Source organism: Chelmon rostratus, chromosome 13 (assembly GCF_017976325.1).
Source record: "Chelmon rostratus isolate fCheRos1 chromosome 13, fCheRos1.pri, whole genome shotgun sequence".
NCBI lineage: Eukaryota > Metazoa > Chordata > Actinopteri > Chaetodontiformes > Chaetodontidae > Chelmon > Chelmon rostratus.
Genome location: NC_055670.1, coordinates 7,662,946 through 7,688,835, shown reverse-complemented (window position 1 = coordinate 7,688,835; position 25,890 = coordinate 7,662,946). Strand labels below are relative to the sequence as shown.

Here is a 25,890-nt window from a genome sequence, read left to right as displayed (position 1 = left end):
GAGCTGGGGTGTGAATGTTGTGTGTGCCTATGTTGGGGGTGGGGGTGGTGGGCTTCGTTAATTAAATGGAATATGATCCAAAAGACTCTGCTCACTCATGACACATAATGTCCCACAAGAGAGGAAATAAGACAAATGCCACAGATGTCCATTTTTCTCTGTCCTGTTTTTCTCTGGTTGTCGTTTCCCTCCAAATCCAAACGTCAGACAGACAGCGCCTTACTATGTTTTGGTCTCCTGAGTGGATCTTTCCAGTACACCCATCTGTCAGACTTTTTTCCGAGGTCCGAGGAGGGGTACGGGGGCGTGTTTGTGTCTGGGCCCGGGTGGGTGGATGGGTGGGGGCAAGAGATCAGACGCGGTACATATCACATCGTAGGCCAAATAGCCTAATAGTCTGATGTACCATCTGATCTACTGTCCCAGTCATATCCATATCCAGGGCTCATCCAGGCACACCCCAGTCCAGATTGTCCCATCTAGTGCAAGTTAAAAGACCGTTTTTTAGCTTGCCCATTCCTTGTTTTCTTTCTCTTTCTTTACTTCACACTCAACCAGTGCGTCTGCTTTATCCCTTATCAGCCCTAATTCATTCTCATCCACCCTCTCTTCCCATTAATTTTTCCTCCTCTCCAGAGGACCCCTGACACCTGTAGAGTCAACCGGGCACGGTCTCCTCTGCTTCAACTCTTAAGTTGAATTGATTTATGTGCAAAGTGAAAGCATCCTCAAATTGGGCAAATAATTTTAATTGCATCCTGTTTAGATGCTGTCCCATGACAGTCACCTTTGAGGGGGCATCAGCAGTTGTTTTACCTTTTCAGATAATTAACTCTGACATCCTGCAGCAACATCATCTTTTATGTAAATGTGCAGCTAACCATTTGAGAGCAGTGAGAAGTGTTCTCACCTGCAGAACTAATACTGTTAATGCATTCATATCATGGAGGGTTATGTAACTGTGCTAGCTGAGATGGAAAGTGCAGCCACCTTGCCAGTCTTAATGCATTCAGGCTCCACGGTGTCAGATGGCCCCAGTGATCCAGGGGGCTCAAGATGGCAATGCTGTTTTATAGTCCGGATATGTGTGTGTGTGTGTGTGTGTGTGTGTGTGTGCGTGCGCGTGCTGCAGTGTTTGTTAGATTAGGCATGGATGTGTGTATCCATATGGTTCGGTGGTGACACATTTGAGTCGTTCTGGCCTTGTTCCAAATGTAATAGACAAAGTTTTGTGTGTTTGTGTGTCACTGTCTTCGCACTGAACCCTTCCCAACCGTTTGTGTGTTTCTGATGTGGGCTTTATATCCAAGTTGCTTATTTAGGTCATGTGACTATTTGGACATATATCAAGCAGCCAGAAGAAGTGGGGGGGGGGGGGGGGGGGGGGATTGGTTGCCCATGACAGTCAAGAGAAGATACCCCCAGTCCATGCTGGACTCTTTGCTCTGCCGCTGGTTGAGAGGCTGCTTAAAGGTAAACACCAATCAATCCTCCCTGGCTCCCTGTCTCACTTCCTCTCTTTCTCCCTCTGCTGCCGTTACAGACAGACCCAGTGACGTGAGTTGTGGCTCCCCACCTCTCCTCTGCCTCTGTTCTCCCGTGCGCTGCAAACCTGACACCGAAAACCGCCTCTCCGAGAACAAGTGTCAGCCTCAGAATAGAGCGTGCAGCCCCCCCCCCCTCTGGATAACATGTTAGAGAGTGCTAATGTTGATGGAGGTGACAATCAACTATACAATGATCACAGTGATGGCGCTTGTACCGCTGCCGCACAGCCTCGCTAAAGAGATAAGAGACTGACCTCAACACGTCTGGGAGTGGGCAGATAAGCATATAAAGAGACAGTTGCTTTTGGTGAACATAGTGCAAGCCAGATGTAACCAGATGTTCTGCAAGCTTTCTACGCTGCATAACCGACTTGCAAACATCAGCAGCCTATTTATAGTTCACGCTGAAGCTGTGAAACCCTAATAAAGACCTCATCGTTGTATATGTATGGTAATGATTACACATCATAACTTTATATGACATGAATGTTGTGTTAAACGCCGCTCTTTGAAAACAAGATTTAAACCGTTCAAGAGAAACGGCTGAATTTCTATTTGAAGCAAGTCTGGTGTGGAAACACCGCGAGTTGTGTTGGAAGAATAGGGACTCGCTGTATTTGTGCCGCAGACTGGAAAAGCCACTCATGTGGCAGTCTGAGCAGTGGTCAAGTGGAGCTGCTTTGTTAAAACTAATATATGCCCTATTGACAATTGTGATAAATGAAACTATCAAACATTTATTTTAAGATGCTGGAGGTCTAAAGATGCGTGCGGGAAAATGGCAGGTGCTGGTTTTGTATTAATTACAACATAGTGATTTATGTTTTTTTCTAGAAAACCAGCCCGAGTTGCACCAAGATTTATAGGGGACAATAATATGCACTGTGGTAACAAAAATATGGAAGACGATGTGTGCAGTGGTCCTTCGCCAAGTCGCTATTCCACGTGATGAGGTCTGCAAACTAATTTTAACTGAGCTGAAAACACAAAGAACACAGGACATCAAACAAGAGGCAACGTGATTTTAATCAAGTAATATTTAAAAAGGGAGCACACGCGTGCACCCTCTCGCTGCCTCTGCTGCTGACTTCCCTGCCAGGCACCCGTGGCTGGCTCTGGAAAACAGGGGAAGCATTTTGGAGACACAACCTGAGATATCGACCACCTCTCAGCCCCCACTGTCAGGTTGTGAAACGGCCCAAAGATATTTGCATGAAATAAATGAGAATCTCTCTCGCGTCCAGCCCTGCCACGGCCAAAGGTTTACTGTCGCAGATGCATGCTCCATCTGGCCCTGCTCCCCTCATCTCCACTCTTTAACCATTCAGATACACCATCGCGTTTGTGCTGGATTATGGATGAAATTTGTTAGAGGAGTCATATTACAATCTTTTGTGTGTAGCAGGACATATTTTCAAATTCATTTGGGTGGAGTTAAAGAAGTCTGAGCTGTCACAGTGTCTCTAAAGTGAGTCATACCTCTTTGTTTGTCCTGCTTTGGATTTTGGGGAATACCGGGTTGAAGGGGGTCAAGTGGTCCTCTATCCTGAGCAAACATGGACATGGTGACAGCCACTGGGACAACAAACCTCCACGAGAACCAGGCTGTCCCGCCAACATTCTCCCCGCCTCTCCACTACCAGCACGACCCCCCTCACCCCTCAGCCCAGGGCTGTGATCCTGCATAGCCAGCATAATGAAGCCATATAAGCCTGTTATTTGCTGCTTTATGGCTTGTTTTATGAAGGTGAGCTGACAAGCAGCTCCCAGAATGGTTCCTGTCACTTTAACAGACAGCATTACCAAGAGAAAAGGAGCGTTGGGGAGGGAGGGCAGGGCAGGCTGGAGAATGGGCCGGGGCCTTTATGTTAGTCCTGCCAGGGCTTTGATGGGTAGAGGTCTGGCTGCAGGCTATCGCTGGTACATTTTACGTCTTCCGCCTTTTGTCACAGGGACATTATTGACGTTTGACCTATGTTCTTATTCCCACCTCCTCTTCACTAATCAATTACTGCATCGATCCATTAATCAGACAGGGTGATGGCCAGTGAAAGGGCCCGTGGGTATGTGTGAAGAATTGTGAGATAGGCCTCAGGCTATCGTGGAGGAGGGCCCTCACCTGTGGAGTGCACTGTTTAGCATTTGGCTCACAACAAGTGGTGCTAGCCCTTCCTTTAAAGTCATCCAGGTTCTTTCTTCACGATAAAGACATTTTTCTCCATATGCGATCCACACAGTTCATATGTGTAAGAAATTATTTATCAATGTACCAAATTAGCTGATTTCTTGACTTGCCGTTGTACTGATTTAGACATGCCATCCAATAGTTTTTACTGCAATGTAAAACCGTCTTCTCACGCAAATTCCTCTCCTTGGTGCATGGAATACCATGGATGGATTTTAAATTAACCCTAGCCGTCCATTTACAATATCACAGACACAAACACACACAGCTGTGTGTGTGTGTGTGCTTCCTCATATTGAAAAATATAGTTATTTCCTACAATGGGAAATACGGACAAAAAACACAGTTGTTCCCAGCGTAGAAGCCAACAGGGTGAAAATCGGCAGGAAGTGTTCTTATTAACGAAGCGTTATTTAGTGTGACTTCTGAAACGTTGGCTCAGACACCAGCAGTCATTACACTGTGTCCCTAAAAACAAGGATGCTTTTTGAATGAGAGCAAACATGTTTTTGTCCGTTTGACTGTTTCCATGGAGGTTAGGCGGTAGCATAATTGTGTTTAGGCCACAAACAGAAACAGATCAGATACACAGACAGCCAACAGATCAAAACGGAAGCTGCGGGAGCGGAACCCACCACGCTTTGATTAGGTTTGGTTTGGTTTCGGTTTGGTGTGCGCAGACTAAAGCCATCACCCCAGTCCGTCTCTGCCCTTGCCAAGTTGTTTGCCAAAACGGGGAAAGATTTGGAAAAGAAAGTTAGGAAGAGAAAAGCTGTGGGCTGTTCCAGTCCACCCCCCTCAGGCTGGCCAGGGCCAGCCGACAGTCACCCAGCTCTTGTGGATTTAGTGAATTGAGAAGACACTTCTTGTGTGGATTTTTCAATTCTTCAACATGTCATTTGGCTGGGAGTGCTATTGTCCCCTGCCCCTTTTCTCCCTGCTCCTTCTGCCGAGACGAGTCGTGTCATCCCCTCGTGATCAGCACTTTTGTTGCCTTTGTTTTTGGCCCTACCTCAGAAGTCCATCTTGTCTTTTATGTCCCTGCCTTTCATGCATAAGGGAACAGTTGTGGCCTGTTGTGGGGCTGTTCCACTGCATTTCCACCAGTGGGGTTTCCTTTCATTCTCTTCAAAGTACTACAATGGGGCTCTGAAGGCCTGAATGGCCAATGCAGAGTGCACAATCCTACAGAGCCCGCTCATTTTGTTTTGCCAGAGTCAATAAAAATGCTAAGTTAAAAGCTAACCCCCTTATGCCCTCCTCGAATGGAGCGACTTGCTTGACCTTTTTAAGCTCCCCTCTCAATTAACTTTTAATGATAAATTCATTGATTTTTTTTCTATCGCCGTCTAAAGTGTATTATTCTGCTCACATTTATTGTTCCATTTTATTATTCATTTGCTCAAATTAATTGAGCCTTTACTGTATATACACCAAGAGCTGTACTTGAATGGATTTATCGAGTTATCTATGAGGGACAGACAGAGATAGCTGGACAGACAGTTACCGTCAAAACCAGCTCGTGACTCTTGGAAATGATAGCTCTGATGTCCTTTACATTCTGACTTTTCCCTGTCCTGAGACCTAGATAAAGACATCTCCATTCTTCTAAGAAGGAGTGGGATTTAACTAGTTTTATGTTGAGGGATGAGAAAAGGAAAGAAAAAAGTCTGCTGTCGTCTCTGGGCATTATGGCAGAGGCCTCGCATAAAAGCATTGTGCGCCGATTTGTGAGCTGGGAGAAAGCCGGGGACTTTGAGAAGGATTACAGGTAGGCAGACATTGGCTGCTGAAGATAACCGCCATGACTTCATCCTCATTGTGTAGATTAAGGCATAAAACCCAAAGTAATGAGACCGGAAAAGGGGAGAAGACAAGGATGGGAGGAGGAGCAAGGGGTATTGTTGATTGTGTGGGACATTGTCACTGGAATTAGCTTTTTAAAGCGAGAGGAGGAAGACGTGGGTCCGGTGATGATATAATCTGGGGAAGTGAGATTAAAAAAAATGGATGCAGACTCTGCACCAAACATGAGACGCTAAAATGAGTTAAATGGCTGAAGACTTCTGTGAGAATCGTGTAAATTGTGATCTCTTCTGCATGTAGGGGCAGGGTATTGCATTTTTATGAACGCATGAACGGCACATGTCGTTTCCGACGGTAACAAGGTTGCTTTCTTAACTGCTCAGAACAAATTGAATGTCTATGATCAATTGTTCTTTGGTAACACAATGCTCCAGTACAGTCAATTCAGTCATCATCAACAAAATGTTAGGTCCAGTGTGCTTTTGTGTCAGAGACCAGCCCCCAGTAAACTCTGCAGCCCCCAGCTGATCTGGAGGGGAACGGATTGCTCATCCCGAGCTCCAAATAGCTGGAGGGCAAGCAAAGAAAGCAGGGGGCAGAAAAGAGAAAAAAGTGTTTGATTCTTTCCTTTCCCTCTCTTTGGTGTCTCTGGTTAATTTTTTAGCATTTCTCTGCCATCCAATTGTGTCTTCAGACCTGAGGCAGTGTGAAAAAAAAAAGCCCAAATACATACAGCATCATGCTGGGAGGAGGGCCATGTGTGGGGAATGCTTCGGTTCTCTTTTTCATTCTAAAAAAACAAAAAAAGTGTCAGACGGGCAGGTGGACACGAAGCTAGGTAAATATTGACGACTTTTTGACCGTTTCATTTCCCACCCGCATACAGATCTCTGCAGACGGAGAGCCTGTTTATGCTTCAGGAACATCGATTTCCTCCCCACTCTTTATTCATCTTTATTTTCACCAAATTTAATCTGGATTCTTAAGTACCACAGACCTCAAAATTTAGTTTGCATATTAAGAAGTAGCTGATTATCGTGGAGTAGAAACACAGATCTTTAATTTTGTGCATTTTAGACACAGCTTCTTCCTGCACCACCATGCTGGAGATAATTGTGGAAATCTACATATTGAGAGGGAGGCTGTCGTCAGGGTCTGTTTTGGAGTGGGCCTCTTGTTATCTGCTGTAATTCATGTGGTAGGATGAATAATACCACCTGAATTAGGCTATTATGCTGCCAGGTGGAGGCCAGTAGACTTACAGGAAATGGTGATCATCACGTCATGATAATGAAGCAATTACTATAGGCTATTCATAATACAATATTGACTGCCAGACCACGATCAACAGTGGCTAGATATTATGTCATAGAACATACGGCAAGTTGAATATTTATTAAGATCTAATATACTCCTCCTTCAGACAGAGGGTGGTACGCTGCAGCTGAAGAGGCCTAGTCTTTGGCATTTAGTTAGTTAGTAATGTTATTGACTGTCACGCTCATACAAGTGCCCAGCCCATCTGCCGTACCATGACTCACAGAAGGCTCGATGCTCTGCAATTTGTGCCGAGTATCATGAATATTCCACTGCAATCCGTTTTGAAATAATAAAAAAAAAGGAACGTACAGAATAAAGATTTCATCTCGCTAACAGATAGTTAAGGTTAGGGGAAGACCATGCTCATTGGTAAAAAGCCAGCGTCACCCGTGGCGAAGTGTCAGGTTTTGTTGATCCATCCAAGCGCCTGACCTTCATGTGCTTTGTGGCTCTTCAATAATGTCACACGTCTTCCTCCTTTTCTCCTGACCGTCAGAATTACCAGGGCCGCTGGAGTGCTTTATCACGTCACCATAAACAAACGTTCTTGAGTATTTGCTGAAATTATTCATATAGTTGTTTTTTTCTGGGAGGACAATCTCAAAATGTCCCAGTTTGCGAGCGCCGTTCAGGAACGTTCACAAGTCTTTTTCAAAGTCCAAATCATCTCACTTGCATGTCTGATGTTTGGAGGTTCCCATCTGATATCACCAGCGGTAGCCAAACGTGACATGAACTTATAAACTCCTAGAAATATGAATAGCTCTGCAACAAACTCTGCTACATTTCACATGTTCATGGAAGCTCCAAATGCCAGAAGAGACCATAATCTAAAAGAGATCACACAAGACTTACTCAGCTGTGTACAAGTGGGGAATCCCAGATCTGTACCAGGTTTGACATTTTTCTCGGTGGCATGCCGTTACCTTCAGAAACATTGGTGCACCTGTCTGGATTACATGACAGGGATTTCAGAGATAAGGAAATGAAGCTTGGGAGGACAGGTGCTGATAATGGAAACAGTGGACATCAGCGATATAGTTGTCTGGGAGTGGTGAGGATGTGTACTTCAAGGATATGTAGCTCAAGGTGGATTTATTGTAGTTATAGACTTGTAGCGAGTGTCAGATCATCAGAGACTAGTCTGCTGGATTGAAGATCAGTTGATGTGAACTGCTTTGTCCAAGACACTCTCTGGTGTTGGGAGGAGGACAGACACACATCTGCATTAAAAGTGGCGCTCAGCCGGCCTGGAGAAATGTGTACTGTAGAGAGAAATAAGCCTGAAAGTTGAGAAAAACATTTTTTTTGTCTATTGACGATAATTACTTGTTAGACAGCAGGTCCAAATATGACATACTGTGTGCTGTTGGGTCTTCAAAACTAATGTTCGTGCCTCAGGACGGTCCATGTCTAGTCTAACACAGAGCTCACCGCCCTCTTACCACATTCCACCCCCCTATCCTCCCCTCATCCTCCCCCTTTAGTGCCACCGGGCCTAAGTCTGCTCCTGCCTCTCTGCTAATGAGGACCAGTCCGATCCAGCTCCATATAAACCCCCTAACACACACTTACCTCTGATCTCAGACCAGTAAACGTAGTCACTGTGGCCAGGTCCCACCACTTTACAGCTGCTAATTTAGCCACACAGCCCTGTGTTATCATAACCTTTCATGTAAAAAGAGAAAGGAAAAGAGGGGAGAGGAAAAGGGATTGGTAACGTAGGTGCATATGACACTTTGGGGACTGTTAAATATATAGAACACAAGTAGTGATCTAATAATGGGAAAAGGCCACCAGATGTGGGATGGTGCAAATAGAAATATCCAGATTCTGTGCAAATGAAGTGATGTGTGTATTTGATGGCTTAGATCTGCAACTCTGCTCCAATCCGTCTGTGATATTTATGTCTGCCTGACACTTGTAGTGACACGTGTTTAAAATTAGCCACCACTTCTGGCATTTTATCTATTATTTGTCAAACCCTGATGCTAAACCAGCACCAGATTAAACAGTTGGATCAGTCGGATGAAGTCCAGCGACAGGTAGAAAACCACAGTTCGCAGGATATCAGTAACACTATCCCTGGAGAGGAGGAGGTACGGAGAGGGGATGCAGTTGGTGTTGAGGTCAACAGGCCAGCCAAGGAGAGAAGCATGGAGCAGAAAGCTAGAGTTAGGTGGCCGAGGGCTAATGATAGCAAAGAGTGGGAGGCAGTTGATAGAGATTTATCAGTCATATTAAGCAGGCTTAGAGGAGATGTAGTGGAGAAATTGGATAAAATTGGAGATGTGATCTACTCCTATGGTCGAGAGAGATTTGGCGTGCTTGTCAAAAGGAAAGGCGAGAGGGTGCAGGTCGGCAAGTCTAGGCGGCAAAGAGAAATAGAGAAGTTAGTAAAGGAAAGGAGGCAGTTAAGAAAGCAGTGGAGGAAGGCGACAGAAGAAGAAAGGGAGGGAATTAAGGTGTTGCAGGAGGAACTGAGAAGCAGGTTAGCAGTACTCAGAAGGGCAGAACACCTTAGGGAGAAGAGAAAGAAGAAGGAACGGGCAAGGTCAGCATTTTTTAGGAACCCCTTTAATTTTGTGAAAGGCTTGTTTAATCAAGAAAAAGGAGGGCAACTTAAGGCAACGAAATCAGAGATTGAACAGTATTTGAAGTCGACGTATTCAGATTCAAAGAATAGGAACATAGGTCTTCCACCTGACATGCCACCATTAGGGGAAGTGGAGCAGGAGATGGATGTGAGCCCACCTAGGTGGAGAGAAGTGGTGGAGGTGGTTAGGCGTGCAAAGGCTTCTTCGGCCCCAGGGCCTAATGGAGTCCCCTACCGTGTCTATAAGAGTGCACCTGGCATCTTAAGGACACTATGGAGATACCTGAGAATAGTTTGGGAGAAACAAAGTATTCCAAGAGCATGGCGCAGGGCAGGAGGTGTCTTCATCCCTAAGGAGAAGGAGTCATCGGACCTTAGCCAGTTTCGGATGATTTCTCTCCTAAATGTTGAGGGAAAGATTTTCTTTAGTATCGTAGCACAGAGGCTGGCTAAATACTTAGAAAGGAATGGTATGATAGATACGACAGTGCAAAAAGCAGGGATACCAGGATTTGCGGGATGCTTAGAGCATACTAGCATGATTTGGCATCAGATTCAGACAGCTAAGAGGGAGAAAAGAGACTTGAATGTTGTATTTTTAGATCTGGCTAATGCGTTTGGGTCAGTGCCACATAACCTTATTTGGAGTTCCTTTGACTACTTTAAAGTGCCGGAGATAGTTGTTAACTTGGTGAAAGCATATTTCCAAGACATCAGACTGTGTGCAAGTATCGCAGAGCTCACAACAGGCTGGCAAAGATTGGAGGTTGGTATTATGGCAGGATGTACAGTGTCCCCGCTAGCTTTCACAATGGCTATGGAGGTAATTATTAGGGCTTCCAAGTGGGTCGTAGGTGGAGAGAGATGGCAGAATGGAATGCGTCTTCCACCAATTAGGGCTTATATGGATGATATGACACTGCTAACTTCAACAGTGCCATGTACAAGGAGGTTGTTAGATAAAGTCAATCAGAATCTCAAGTGGGCTAGTATGAAGATTAAGCCTAGTAAGTCAAGGAGTATTTCAATATACAGAGGGAAAGTAAGTGATAGAAATTTCACTATAGATGGTGAGGAAATCCCAACAATTAGGGAGAGGACATGCATGCCTAACCCGGCAAGAGAAGAGGTTAAAGTCTGAACAAGACACCTCTCCTCTGCTCTGCTTTCCCCGCCCCATCTTCTCGCTCTGTCAATAGGAAGAGAACCAGGAAGTTTAGATAAGGTGGGGGTGTGGCCAGCTAGAGTCTCTCTTTGGGACCATGCGGCCTGTTCAGGTGAGTTTGCGTGGTAAGATACAGAGTTGGCTTGTTTTTTGATCTTTTTGGTTGTTTTCCTGTTTTGTTTGCTTCTTGAAGGAAATGTTAGGGTTTGTTTTCCTGCTCTGTTTGCTTTTTGAAGGAAATGGTAGGGTTTGCTGCTTCTTGAAGGAAATGTTAGAAGAGGCTGTTAAATCTAGTCTGTGGTTTAGGCCTCCACCTTCAGCACCCTCTAAATTTTCCACCCCCTACCCGAACAAGGGTCTGTATCCAATCCCTACTTCCATCTTTTGACTCTACCTCTTTATTTTCTATCCCCTACCCGAACCAGGGTTTGTATTCCCACCCCGCTTTTTCTTGGTGCAGTTGGTGAGAGGCAGGGGTAGATGATGGTAGTGTGGCAATCGGCAGTTACATGTGGCATCTAGGCCTGTGGTAGCATTGTAGCAGCTAATAGCTAAAGCGGTGAGAGTATGATAGTATCTTAGCAGTTAGTATTGGTAGCTAGCAATTAACATTAACAGTATAGGTGAATCTAGCTTTATTGTCTTCTTCTGTTCCTCTTAGCAGGTAGCGGTTAGCACGTAACATTAGCTAAATGGTAGCATCGGAACTGTATTGTCTTCTTCTGTTCTTCCTAGCGGTTAGCATTAGCATTAGCAATAGTTAAATGGTAGCATCGGTACTGGCCACTACCTGGAGCATCTCTGGGTCAGTTGAACGTGGCGGTGCTGTTTGGATTGTGTAGGAGCAGTGTGAACTGGCACTAGGGGGGGTGACTCTGGGACGCCGGAGTTCACTGCCTAACCTCCTGGAGGTGTGGTGGGACTAAGTAGGCGAAACACTGTTGAAGGGAGGTTTCCACCTGATGACCCCCAGAGACGTGTTAGGAATCACTGCTCTTTGGCAGGTATAGAGGCAGATTAGAGCTCCAAGGTTCTTCACTGAGAATGAATCCTCTTTTTGAGCACAAGTATCTTGTGTTTAAATTAACTAATTCATGCATTGAAAGCTTGGTGATTGTGGCAGCACATTGTGAGAGAAAATTAGGTGCACAGGTGATAAATATTTCTATCATTCTTGTATGCATGTATTGATTTCAGTGTACTATACTTACAGTGCTGCTGAGAAACACCTTCCTTCTCTGTTGTCTGTCTACACAATCTTAGGGACACACCGAGGGAAATATAATCAGCCACTGTTTTAATCAAATCATAATTTTCGTCATATTTCAAAGAAACAAAAGATTCTGTGGTTCCAGCATCTCAAATGTGACAGTTGGCTGCTGTTCTTTGTCAGACATGATGGTAAATTGAATATATTTGGGTTGTGGAGTCTTAAAACAAGACATTTGAAGACGTCACATTTCCGTCACATTTTCCGACGTGTTAGCTGCAGCCCTACTGTACAAACGTGTGGGACTCAGTAAACCTCGCTCCTGCATCCTGTTGCATGCATCTCCTCTTTTCAGACAGTTTAGCTCTTTAAAGACCAACAGGACATGTTTTGCTAGAGCTCTGCAGTTATCCCTCTACCCCTTAGTTACCAGTTTCCTGCAGAAAGAGACCTCCTGTGAGGTGTGACAGAGCAGAACTTGGTAGCACACTGAAATTAAGGGGAAAAACGTTGATTCGGTCTCTGTTATGGACCTCTGCTTCTGGTGTCTTGTCTCCAGTCAACATTAAGACACCTCCACTCCCTTTCCCTGTTCTCAGTTTGCCTTTTTATATTGACTATAAATATATATATATTTGCCTTTTAAGTGGGCAGTTAGCACGGCTTTCATACATTTCCCCCAAGCAGTATGCACACAATAGACTGATTTCATTTAGATCTCAACTGCCCCCTCTTGCCCCCTACCTCTCAGCACTCCCACCTCTGTCCCTCTTACCCACTGTTTTCCTGTCTAATTTTGCTCTTTGCTGTTTCCTATCAATTTGGGCCCTGTAGCCTTTTGTTATTCATTCATTCGTCCACAATTTGCATGGTGGTGCACCGTAGTCCTCCCCCGAACCATTGCAATATTTTCTCCCCAGACCTTTTGTGAATACTGTTGCCGGTCCAAATAGCTCTCCATATACCTGCGAGCGCTGAAATACTTGAAGCAACCTGAATTGGTTTTAACTGCCTGCTACAACCGCGACGTCTCAGTGCAGATTAGGCCTGATTGGGACTGGAGGGCATGTGGAAGCGTAGTTGACAGGATTAAGTGGCTATAGAAGTGACTTCAGGTCTTTTAGAGAGCAAACGACAAGAAAAGAGAATAATTCAGCCCCCTCTTTCAACAGAGGAAACACCCCCCCTTTCTCTTGTCTTCCTTAGGCAAAGAAGAACACCATCTACAAGTATGATCCCTTGAAGGGCTTCTGATACCCAGCGAGCCTGAGTGGAGGGAGAAGCTGTGTCATGCTGTAATTACATATATCTGATCTTAAACATTTAGCTCTTCATATCCGCGTTTGCTTGTGACACATTTGAGTACGCTGTTGCGGGACGTGATGATGTGCATGCCAGTGACTGCTCAACTGGCATTTCACACTGTGGCCAAGTAAATAATTTAGATTTTGATGTTGTAAGGCTGGAAAACATGAATGACTTGATGCATGTTTTCTCTTCTGTTTTTCTACAGCAGGCAGTCGCTCAGTCGGCCCTGCCTAAAAAGTTAAATGTGTCCAAAAATAAAACAGCCACCAAAACCATTTTGTTGTATGTTTTTTCTAAACTTGTCAGAAGCATTTCATCTGCAGAACATCTGAGAGAAGCACCCCAAATTAAAAAGTAATGTACATGCTGTCAAGAGGTAACTGATACTGTGAAGCTGTACTCAGAAAGAGGTTGTTTCAAACATACTTAAATAAAATTACAAAAAAAAACAATGTAATGTGTGAGCTTGTTTAACTTATAAAACTAAAATTGAGTAAAACAACACTGAAAATAAAACCAGTTCTATTTCATCCATATTAAACAAATACTGCAATCTTGTGTTTGACGTCGCAAATCACAATAGCATCTTAAAATACCTGTCTGTTTAATTACATTTGTCCATTCAGTCATTGTGTAATAATGGAGCAGAATCATCTTTAAGAAGGTTTCGCACCTGTAATATTCACAGTAGTAATAAAGCGACACCGTGTTCCCCAAACCTTGATTTTTCCATGACTCAGCTCCCACCACTGCTGACACCCCTGCTCATTCACTTTCTGCCTTGCTTGGATATTCAGCAGTGGAGCAACATTAGCATATGAGTGGCTCAGTGTTTGGGTTGAGTTTGTTCTCAACAAAGGGAGCCAAAGCACAGGTCAACATCTCTCATCCACTTCAATGGACAGCTGAAGGGCAAACAGAACTCCCAAAATGAAACGCTTCCAAACTTTCGCCCTAGTCTGGAGGAAGAGGCCTCCTTCTGGATATTCATGCATACCATACACTGTAGATATTATGAAGATGAATGCAGCAGCAACCTTTAATTATTCATTGCCCTTAGCCCTGTATTGATGCTGTGTGTGCTCATCATGAGTAATATATGCACCGAAGACATGCATTTGTGCATTCATGGTGGTACTTCTGTCTGAGTGTTGTGTATGTTTGTGAAGTGTACACAAAGGCACAGATATGTCTGTGTGCCACCCTGTGCTTATGTATGTATATATTTGTGTTGACAGGGAGAGCGGTTGGCTCCTGCCCGCAGCCTGGCAGTTGTGTACCGAAGCATGGCGTCATCACCATCACTCTGCAGGCCCCTCGCTGCGCTACATACCCCGCAGGGCGGTTCTCTACTGCCCTGGCAATGATGAGCGAAAATTGAGGAAACTAGCCTCGCTGGATGTCGACTGCGCCGTCTTGGACTGCGAGGATGGTGTAGCCCTCAGCAAAAAGGTACATAAATACACAGATGCACATGTTATAAATGAAATGCAGCTGCGTATGAATGGGTCGGGCAAGGAGCACACACACACACACACACACACACACACACACACACATGCTCACACAGCTGTGTGATCCTGCATGATTTTTTAATTCCATCTCCCCCCTTCAGACAGGTGCTGGGTCTTAATCACTGAAAGGAAAACTACCTAAGGGAGATGTTTAAAACAAGCACATTTCACCCTATTATGATGGTATAAAGGCAGTGGTGCCCCCCTATCAGGGTCCTTTAAAACAAGGTGACCATGTCCCACTGGGTGAGCAGCGGGAAAGCACCAGATGCAGCAGGTTAAAAGCATTCTCCTCCCGCCCACACGACCTCCCCATTGGCCGTGCTGAACTGCCCATGAAATTGTGATTGGAGAGTGGGATAAAGAAGGGGCCCGGGTAAAAAGTTAACTAACAAAGGTTTTTAAGTCATGATAATAAAGATGATTGATATGGCTGGAGGCTGTTCCTGTAGTAGACAAAGACAATAAGATGATGGTGACCAAGTGACTGACAGGCTAAAACTGGGACCCTGCGATGGAGTTGGTGGATGTCAAAGCTTCTGTCTTTATTATGTGTTAGAGGGGAAATGTGGAGAGGAATGCAGCACTGAAGCAGCCATTCAGGCTTGAGGAGAACTCAGACGCTGGACTCTTGAGCTGTCAGCATGTGACAGGTCCATGTCTCTATCCTACTTCAACAAAAGTGCCCTGCTCCAACCCACTTACTTCTTTCACCAACCCACTCGTTTCACATAAAACAATAGAGATTTTTTCCGACTTTGTGTGAGTCACAGGAAGCAATTTTAAACTTTGAATGTGATATGACTAATTTTTTTTCTCTAATTTTTCAAAGGCCTTTTCCTCTGTTAGCAATTAGCTGGTGGGTTGTACCTGTAGGGGATAGCATCAGGCTATCTGTATATCGTGTTAAATTTCATTTCATTTCACTCCCTGAACATGCAGAATTGTGGCCCTCAGCAGGCTTACTTTCCCATCTTCCACAAGTAGCACTCTGACTAGTGCACATCAAAATACCAACAGTTAGTTCTGGAAAATAGTTTTGTAGCTCAGTGCTTTTTTTGTCCCATAATTCCTTTAATTTATCCTTCTCTGATCAGGATACATCAGCACTACATGGTACAAAACATGGCATCAGGACGGATTTCATCCATTTCTGACACCATAGGTCCATGTGAGCTTTAAAAGAGTCTGACACAGCTAGAAAAAAAATCCTGTTTTATGTGTTTGCTAGGTCATACTGTGTAATCTAAAAATTATTTATTTACTCAATAACAAAATGCACCTTTCCTACTGGCACCCTTTCTTCACTTCCCACACTCTCAGCTTCTTTCTCCGCTGTGGCAATTGGAAATCCATGGTGTGTGTGTGTGTGTGTGCGCGCGTGTGTGTGCGCGCGTGTGTGTGCGTGTGCGTGTGTGCGTGCGTGTGTGTGTGTGTGCGTGTGTGCAAGCTAGCAAAAAAAAAATTCCATTTCTAAAATTTCTTGCCTCTATTTGTCTTCTTTATTACCGACACACGGGGATATTTCCTAAAGATTTGGAGCCACACGTCAGGTAACAGTTAACAGTTAATTTGTCCATCTTTACTAAAAGGCCACACTGAGGAAATGTTTTGTGTTTGGAGGCATGCAATATGTTTTTTAGGGTGTTCTGGTCAAGAGATGCAAAATATGGACCGAGGGAATGGAAATTTATACAAATAGCACCTGATTTAGTCATTGTCGAGTAAATTAAACATCAGAAATTTAATATCTGAGTAAAGAAAATCTAATGGCTTGTCCACAGAGGAGGTGTTTCAGCCAGGTTTCTAAGTTCTTTTCACGCAAGTCTGACAGAACAGATACGCTTTGATTGTAACTTGTACTACCTTCTACACAGGCTGCGCAGCGGCATGTTTCACACTCTGTGAATGTAATGTCGAGCCAACGTGTATTTTTACTCTTTAGGTTTATGTATTTATTTATTTTTAATTTTTAATTTTGTGACAACACACAGCATAACACATCTGGTTTTTGACAAGGTCGACAGGAGGGGGAAGACATGCATTCAGTGCCAACACACGCAATGGTTAACATGTGAATTAAAAAGGGATGTGACCAAGATACCATAGTTCTTCAGACGTGTGAGGGTAAGAGGCTGCAGGGAAGGGTGTTAAGTTTATTTTCTTGAATGTGACATGCTGCTGTGTAGGTCACACATGTTTTTGTGCTGCCAAATAGCGAGTGACCTACACAACAGCACTGTACCTGAATGCATCCTGAGTAGGCGCAGATGGAGCAGCGACGCTGTTGCTGCTGCGATGCTGTCGTGCTGCTCGCTACGTCACATGTAGACAAAAATCTGTGGGCACAGTGTCACTGGACACAGACAGGGACTGGCACCTGGTCAAAATGGTGAGAGAGTATTCAGACAACTTTGGTCCCTCTTCAGTCATAGTTCGGGTAATGAGCAACTAAGCAACAGATTAACTTTTTTATTGGAGTTGTTATATTGCTACGTGTTCTTGCTGCCTCGGTGGGTTGCCTCTGTCTTTGCTGTAGTGATGCAGAAGTGTACTCCAGGCTGTGTCAGTGCTGCTGCTCTGCTCTACTTTTTCCATAGGTCCCTGAAACCATTTAAACAGTTTATTTGTATTGGTTGCACTTTGAATTTGACATCTGGCTCATTTTACTTTTGAGTTTTGATGCACACAAACTGAACATCTAGAGCTTAAATGGCAGCAGTTCATGCAGATCAGATGCACATGTTGCTGGACACATTCACATCGGCTTGTGTCGGTAAATACCCAGCTGAAGTGAAAAATTGCACTGACAGTCTCTTGTGGTAGGCATTCTTAACATCCCCTGTAATGCCATGTCAGAAATATTACCCCTAACCTCCCCTCTGCTTTGTCAGAGTAGGATACGTTCTGAGACCGACTGAACCATAAATAAATGAGAGATTTCGCTTTTACACTTTGAGTGTGCGTTTGCACCACGGTGTATTCTGCAGCTTCCATTATATTCACCATGACGACCGCACACTCGGCATTGTGTGTTTGCCAGAAGATGCCAGGCTTCCACAGTGGTCTGGTAATGCATGTCTATTTTTTTATCGGGAGAGAGAATGGGAGCAGAGCAGAGAGTGGGCTTTCTAAATGCCATCCTGAAGCGCTGTTTTGACGACAGCAACAATGGGTTAGGTGATATGCGAGGTTAGTTACCGGGTATGCATTGATAGGCCTTAAATGGGGCTACTGCCCACAACCACCCTCCTATTATGTGTTCATTAATGTATTCTTTTCATTATCTCTCACCTTCACCTTAAAACAGGGAACGATATTCATGACAAAAAGGTACGCCATGAAGGTCAGCCCGCCCCCTCCCCTTGAAAATTCAAATCCAGGAGCGCCCGCTTTAATTGCCTGCCGCTTTGACTCCAAAAATGTCTGCGCTCCGTCTTGGCACTAATGCTGGCTGCTTAAGAGGCAGGGAGATGAGAAAAAGGGAGTAAAGGGTACGAGCCACCCAGAGCTTGCTAACTGTCACCACAGACCCAGAGGGGAGAGAAGGAGGAGGAGGAGAGAGGGGAGGGAAGACAAGGCTGACTGCTCTAACACTCTTACACATATCATCATATCTGTATGATCAGTGGGGTGGAGGAAGAGGGAGGGCAGGTTGAAACCCCGGAGCGGAACTGACGGCTACACCTGTCCTCTCTCCTCCTCTCTCCTCCTCTCTCCCTCTCTGTCTTGTTCTTTCATTGTCCCCCCTCTCTCGCTCATCTCCCCTCGCCAGGGTCCTCAGGGTTAGGATTGTTTATCTCTCTCTCTCATGTTCCCTCTCTGTCTCTCGGTGCCCTATGGTCCAGTATTCCTCCTGGTGTTTCTCTCTCTCTCTCCCTCTCTTTTCCCCACATGGGTCCCTCCATCCTCCCTGACTCCCCCCTGCCTCCCTGCCGTAGAGATTCTCTCCTAATCCCTGGAAGTTTGGAACTAATGAACTAACTGCTGAGCCGCTGCCACGGAGCTTGGTCCCAAACTATACTGTACTTCACACTCGATTTCCTCTCCAGATGGCATGGTGGCGCGGCCGACACGACGGGGAGCACCTCTCGCACACCAGCACGCGCCTGCAAATGCACACTAGTACACAAGGCATGCAGAGCACGGACATGCGCGCACTGGCAAGTGTGCGCATGCGGACACGTACAGACATTCACACACACAAATGCGCGCAACATGCACGGGAACATACACAACTGGTAACAGTCTGCAGCTCACTGTACATCAGTCGAGCATGACAGAGGACCAGTGTCCTGCATTCACTATCAGCCCATTACAGAAGCAGGACGGCTTGTTAGTGCTTAAAATGAGTTCATTCACTATTTGTTCATCTGAAGGTTTACAAAGCATCTCAAAATAACTCTGCTGATACTGATCAACCACCTCAGTAGCTTTTATTGAACCCATGTGGGAGCCAGAAACTCCTGTGTTTTACAGTTGGACTACATGGATGTGATTACAGCCACCAGTCATACATGAATTACCATGTTTAATTGGTGCAATGTTAGTTTTTTTTACTTTGTGTGATGGTTCTTATTAGCAAAATTACAGGAATGAGATCTTAGCGGAGATATTACAGACCGTTTGTAGAGATTGCAGATGTCATGTTTACTGTTCTTTTCCATTACATTAGTTGCTGTATACTGCATGACGCAGAAGCTACTGAAAGTACTAATAATTATTAATTCCCAATGATCTTCCATGTGGTACATAAAGGGGTACTGTAAAACCATAGAAAATCATATGACATAATGCAATCCTATGCTGTATAGGATTATATAAAGCCTCAGTGATTAGTTGAGAAGTGAAACAGAATCAGAATCAGCTTTATATCCAAATACGTGTGCAAGTACAAGGAATTTGTCTCTGGTTTAAACACTGCACTCAATGTGCTTACATAGGAAAAAAATGACATACAGCCCAATGAGGTCAAAAAAGACAAAAAACAAAAGACAGTGACAGTGAGTGATGAATGCACATATTAAAAACTGTGCATTGATGGATGATTAATGGCCAGTCACTGAATGTTTTGGTGTCAGAGGGTTTGTGACACTGTATGACTTGTTAACTTGTTAAATTTTAAACTTCTAAAAGGTACAACTTATTGCAGGTCTGCAGCCTGTCATCAGTACCTAACTTTCTATGCAAGAAAAGGCCTAAATTGCATCTGATCTATTGAGTTCACCATCTAACATGGTGAAAGTTACAACAGTAAAGTGAAGGTTGTGAAGGTCTCATTGTCGTCAGTCATATTTGCAGTTCTTTTACTAAATGGCTGTCCTGTTTCTTGGTTTGGCTTGTGATATGTGGTCGCAGTTAATTAATGAAGTAAACAGTTTAACCTTTATGCCATATACTTCCCCTCTGTCGCACTACAAGCCACTGGTCTGGAGACAGAGCTCTGTGGCTGCAGTGAGAGCAGCTGAAGGAAGAATAGATGGTGCACTTTAGAGACGATGACATTATTATGGTCCATTACCTTTATCAGGTTGTAACGCAGTCAATATATGAGCTATGGTCTATGCATGAACTGTGTGTGACACCAGAGATTTTCAACTTAACATAAATTATGCAGCCAACTGTCAACTAATACATGACCTCAGTTCAATGCTCACTGCGTTATTCCAGAGGACACTGAAAGATCTGCTCTCCGTCTAAGTGGATTCAAATGACTAAACCCTTGACAGAAAGAGCTCCTGGGAAATAATGTTCGCCAGTTGAATAATGAATACTGAACATTTGTATTTGGTGTGTATTTACATCCGTGTATATACGTGATCTTGTGTGCGTGTGCTTGTGTACTCGTGCGCTCAACACCTCAGAGGACCCGGGAGACTTGAGGGAAACTCCCAGTCAGGCTGCCAAGACTCACAAACGGGATGCGAGCTGCTCAGCCAGAAAATAGACCCTGTCCCGGCCAGATCTGAAAGACCTTCATTCCAAACCTCACTGTCTGTCACAGTGCATGTGTGTGTGTTAAGTGTCATGTGTCAGGTATCGATTGGAGTCCTTTGGGAGGGTATGATAGGCGAGCGACCGGTCAGGGTACATAGGAGAGTGATGACAGTGCTGCGAATAGCATTCATTGCTCAGGAGTGGATAGGGCTTGTCTGTTGTTGGAGCTTATAGAAAGCGAAGCGATTTAAAAGAACGAAAGTTTGAAAAAAATAATGTTCTCATGTGTCTTTTTAGATATCGATATTCCTCGTAGGTTACATTTGAGCTTTCTCAGGTCTTTTGATTGTCTTTTGAAACGCACACTGGTGCGGCGGCTCCAGATATCGTGGGTTAAAGGCGAGGATTGAGGCCGAGCGAGGGAATCGGAAAGTGCTGAGACACGGAGAACAGAGAAGCCCTCTCTCCCCCTCTCATTATCCTGTTTCACTCTGGTGTTTTCACTGGCAGAGCCGCCGCCCGCACCGCTCGGCGCTACGTGGGCTGCGCAACGCAACACTTGGAGAGTGACCCCAGTAGGAGGAGTGATGATGGAGAAGGCGATGAGGAGAGGAAAACATGAAAGAATGGGAGGAGGAGGAGGAAAGGAGTGGAGCAGATGTTGGCACATGAGGGGGAAAAAAATAAGCAATTCTATACAGCTCTTATTTTGCAAGAAATTTACTTCATTTTAATTTTCTGTTCAAATGGCAGAGCACCTTAAAGTAATCAGACCCCAGAGAGCTGTTTGAAACCATGTCAAATTATCCTCTACTGCTGCTGCTAAAACAGATGATAACAATATGGATGGAAGAGAAGAGGGAAGTTACATTTGTTTATATGAAATCACATTCAATCAGTTTAACATACAGATTATAGAAAGTGAGACTCGCTTGAGGTTAATACATTATTCCAAGTAAGAGATGTAAATATAGAAAATGTAAAAAGGGCAGTAAAACAAGCATAATAAGCCTCATCTGGAATTTTTGTGAACGAGAAGAAGATGTGGCACATTTAGCACTGGTGTGAAATCATGTGTGGAGGCCTCCAGTCAAAGACCAGCACAGTCGCTCCAGCACACTGTCCTTGGCCGTTTGTCGTCATCGTGCAATTAGTTGCATTTTTCACGTGGCCTCAAGACACATGTTTGCAGTTTATTTGTAGTGTTTTCACGCCTTCTTCACCTTATTAGCACCTGGGTCACATGAACTGATTGTGACACCAAGTTGAGAAGAAATCCACCCTCACATGGATCCGCCGAGACTCCGCTCACATCGCACAGCTTCAGTTTCATCTGCAATGCCTGGAGAGCATTACCGCGGGTTCCTCTGTTACAACAGACTGCGGTCTTTGAGGTTAAGAAAGCTGCTGTGCCTATTTCAAATGGACACTTGTGCTTCATCAACATTTTGCCGAATTTTAATTGACTAACTGCATTTTTAGAAAATACTCAGAATCCATCCCACACATTTCATATTGGCCAGCTTTGGAGAAAATACTTACCTGATAATCTCTGCTGATGTTTTAGTGGCAGTCTTATTCTGTATATATATGCAGAATTTAACCGCAGATGATCTCCTGTATAGCATACCTGCAAGCAGCTCTAAGACAAATGTGGACGGACGATTATCATGTTTTTTTTTACCTACATCTGCAAGGTCGTGCTGACTCATAGGAGCATTTCTTTTTTTAAAAAAATTCTTGCTTGGTATTAATTTCCTTCGCCCCGATACACACTCAGTCCCCCTCTGGCACGGACTCACGCGCTACAGGTCGCATTTGCACCCAGCTCCGCATAGAGACTTCATGCCAAACCAGTTTTTCCGGAGCCGTTGTTGTTCTGCTCAGATTCAGGAATAGCTGATAGGCATCACGAGTTAAAGATGCGCTCCTGCTCATACAGACTTCAAAGCTGAGTAATAAAGCCAAACGCAGCTCACTTACATACCTTTTATAATTATTGTCACAGTTTTAAAATCAGCCATTCATTTAAAAGAAAGCTAATACAGACACATCAAGTTAAGCATAATTAGTCCTGTGTTAGCTGATGTGAGTAGTCTGGACAGACTTTATTGGCATAGACGGCTGTGCTGGGAGTTGCAAATGAGACGTACATCATTAGGAAACAAACTGATGCATATTCACTAATGAACAACGCTCAGCAAATAATTTTAATTATGCAGAGAATAGATTATATATCTTGTAAAGATACTGAATGATTTTTTTTCTACAAAATGGATACATAGCTTTGGGAATTCATTTCCCAAAAAACATTGAAGTGCAGCTCGTAATGAACTGTAACCAAAGAGCCGTAATGAGATCTTTTCAAGGCTAATTAAAGCGAGTAAATAGTGTGTAATAACTAGCTGTTTTTCCACCTCAGGCTGTCAGTTTTGACCAACTATGACAAGCAGGATTCATGATTTACAAATTCCTCCTTCTCTATCCTGCTAGTTATGTCTTGTTGTCTACCCTGACAGGATAACGGATAAGACGGTGTGCCTCTAACTGACAGAGTGAAGGCCCCGATCTCCTTCTGCTACGTCTCAGTTATCAACGTAGCCTGAATTAGTCAGTCATCTCACTACAGCTTTCTGGAGTGCAGCGTGTCACTTGTCAAAACCCATCTGCGATGACTTGAAACCCGCTCACACACACACACACACACACACACACCCTGACAAAGACAGACGAACAAATGCGTACACAGTCACACTTCAGGAAGGCAGCCTTCACCTGAGATAGTCTACAGCTCATTTTAAATGGCATCGCGAGTTGCACAGCAGGATGCAAAACGCCAGCTCTCGAAAGGTAGGGAAAAAAAAAAGATGGAAAAACAAGTGCGCTCATTGTGACTCATGATTTCTCTCTCTTTTTACACAAAACCATATATGTACACTTTCAGAATCAAGAAAGCACAGCTCTCTGCTGTTTGGAGGCACAGTGTCAGTGATGTACATACAAGTTGTTTCTGCAGAATGCAGACAGAATTTAGTTTGAGAATGTAAATGTTTGTGATGTTTGTAAATGACCCTAATTTATGTCTTGTATATATTTTCTCAGGCTATTGATAATAGACCCACAGTTATTTAATTTATTACTAGAATATTACCCCTCCCTACCCCGTTTCTAATACACATTTCTTATTATGCAGAACTCTTTATTTGTCCTCATTTCCATCCAGTATATAGAGTAACTACCACTGCACTGAGGGCTAATTCAAATTAAATGAAGGCACAGAGAGTGTGTGGACATCCGTGCTCCGATGCTGGACAGGAAGACGGTCCCGCTGTGGACTGTACACACATCAGTTTGGACGCTCCAGCCTGATGCGGGCTACAAGGCAGTGGCCACGCTGTGTCAGGTATACGCAGCACTCTGTAGGATCCTGGGCGCCCAGGCTCAGGCTGTGTGTTAAGGAGCTGACCTCACTCTCTGGAAGGTCAGCCTCTCTGTACTTGAAAAGCTTCTCGTGTGCATGTATGCGTTCGACGGCCCTGCCCGCCTGGCCGACTGCTCGCCCGCCCGCCTGCCTCGTGTGTCAGCTTCTAATGATGAGGATGATGGAGGGAATCAAAGAGGAGATGGGGCTGACGTCGGGGCGAGCTCTCCATGGGACACCAGGTGATTGGGGAGGGAGCTTTGAAGCAACTTGTTGGATGGCTGTCCATTAATGTAAAATATCTCCTTTTCAAAGGGCTTTATTCAAGCTCGGAGTAGCGGAGCCCATAGGGGTCAAGGTGTCTGGCAGAATAATATCTCTCTCGGTTTAGAGAGAAATGGAGATAAAAGAAAGGTTGGCGCACGGTGACCTGGCCATCTCCTTAGCCATTCCCGGCGTCATGGTTTCAGAAATGCCGTCGCAAGAGGAGAAAAGTGCAGGAGACAATCCTTGCAATGAGCGGCCTCTTGTTACATTAAAAGAATTTTATACATGCGAGCTGCTAGTATATCAGGCTCAGGTTGGAGCTCCAGTCTATTTGATCTGTGAATGTTATAAACCATGCTTTTTGATCATTTCTGGAGAGCTATTTATTTAGTTTGGTCAGGGATCAGTGTGACTCCTGGCATAAGAGGCAACCAGCGATTCTCGCAGATCAGTTTTCCCCCGTCACCGTGAGCCGGGCTGGGACAGACTGAATTTTATCCACCAAGTAGCAGGTTTATGAAGAGTGAATTATGGCTGCGTAAATCGCTCCATCCGTTTTAAGTTACCACAATACAGTTACGGGTCTATCTTGGCTCATGAGAGCGGCAGTAAGAGAGAGTAACAGAGAGGTTCCAGCAAAACTTGAGTAAGAGTCAAAGATCACAGTGCAGTCGTCATAGGGTGTGACAGTCCCTCTTGTCTCTTTCAATGAGGCAAAAGCCAGACATAGATGACACACAGCAGTCCAGCCCGCTCGTGACCCCTATTAAATCCGAGCAAATCTTTGATATGTACTTTGATACCATATTTTATTGATACTGGAGGGGTGTTCGTAATATCAAGTACAGTTCTGCATTCCAGGAGATCAGAGCGAGGGCTGTTTTGTCTCAGAGGCTGTCCCGTGACCCTAGAGGGGTCCCTATAAGCTCTCATACAACTGGTTGACTCTGGTCCGCTTTAGTTTTTACAAGAGAGTGTGATGTATGGGCTCTCCACGTTACATCTGTCCGCAGCTTCTCTTTCATGCGCACACCCACTTTTTAGTGATCTGTCTAATGATCAGTCTGTTTAGATTTTCTTTGTAGTGAATCGAAGACATCATCAAGTTCCCATCAAGTATGAAGTTCCATGATGCCACATTTTGCCACCGTCCGTCAGTGCCGTATATTGATTACCCACGTTTCATTTCATGACCAAGCATCCCCAAAACCTTCCTGGCATGTCTAGTAATCTGCATCAGTTTGAGAGTTTTTTCTGTTTTTTTTTTGTTATATATGTGGAAACTGGGAAAAAAACAAACAAAAAAAACTCTCAATTTGAGCATGTCCACAACACACACACACACACACACACACACACACACACACACACACACACACAAGCACTCAAAAGCTCCAGCCTCTGATCTGACCTGACAACTCCTAAGCTACCGTTTCCTCATGCTGCTTAACTCAGACCACATTTCTCCCAGAGAGCCTCTCTCCTCGCACCAGCCGGACTTCTCTCCCCATTCCATCCCTCTTTCTCTCCATTCTCGAAGCCCAGCATCTGGTTTGAATATAGCGACGTGTGCTACTGTGTTACTGATAGAAGTTGGGACTGTAGGCTTCTCTT

General features: G+C 44.5%; 1 protein-coding gene across 1 annotated transcript in view; it reads left to right on the top strand.

Moving 5' to 3' along the window:
- The window catches only part of clybl (citrate lyase beta like), a 60,471-nt gene that overhangs the window by 18,931 nt on the left and 15,650 nt on the right, over positions 1–25,890 (top strand). The window contains exon 2 of the mRNA XM_041950914.1: positions 14,376–14,589. Coding sequence (XP_041806848.1) covers positions 14,376–14,589 — 214 coding nt within the window. The remainder of the gene's footprint in view (positions 1–14,375; positions 14,590–25,890) is intronic.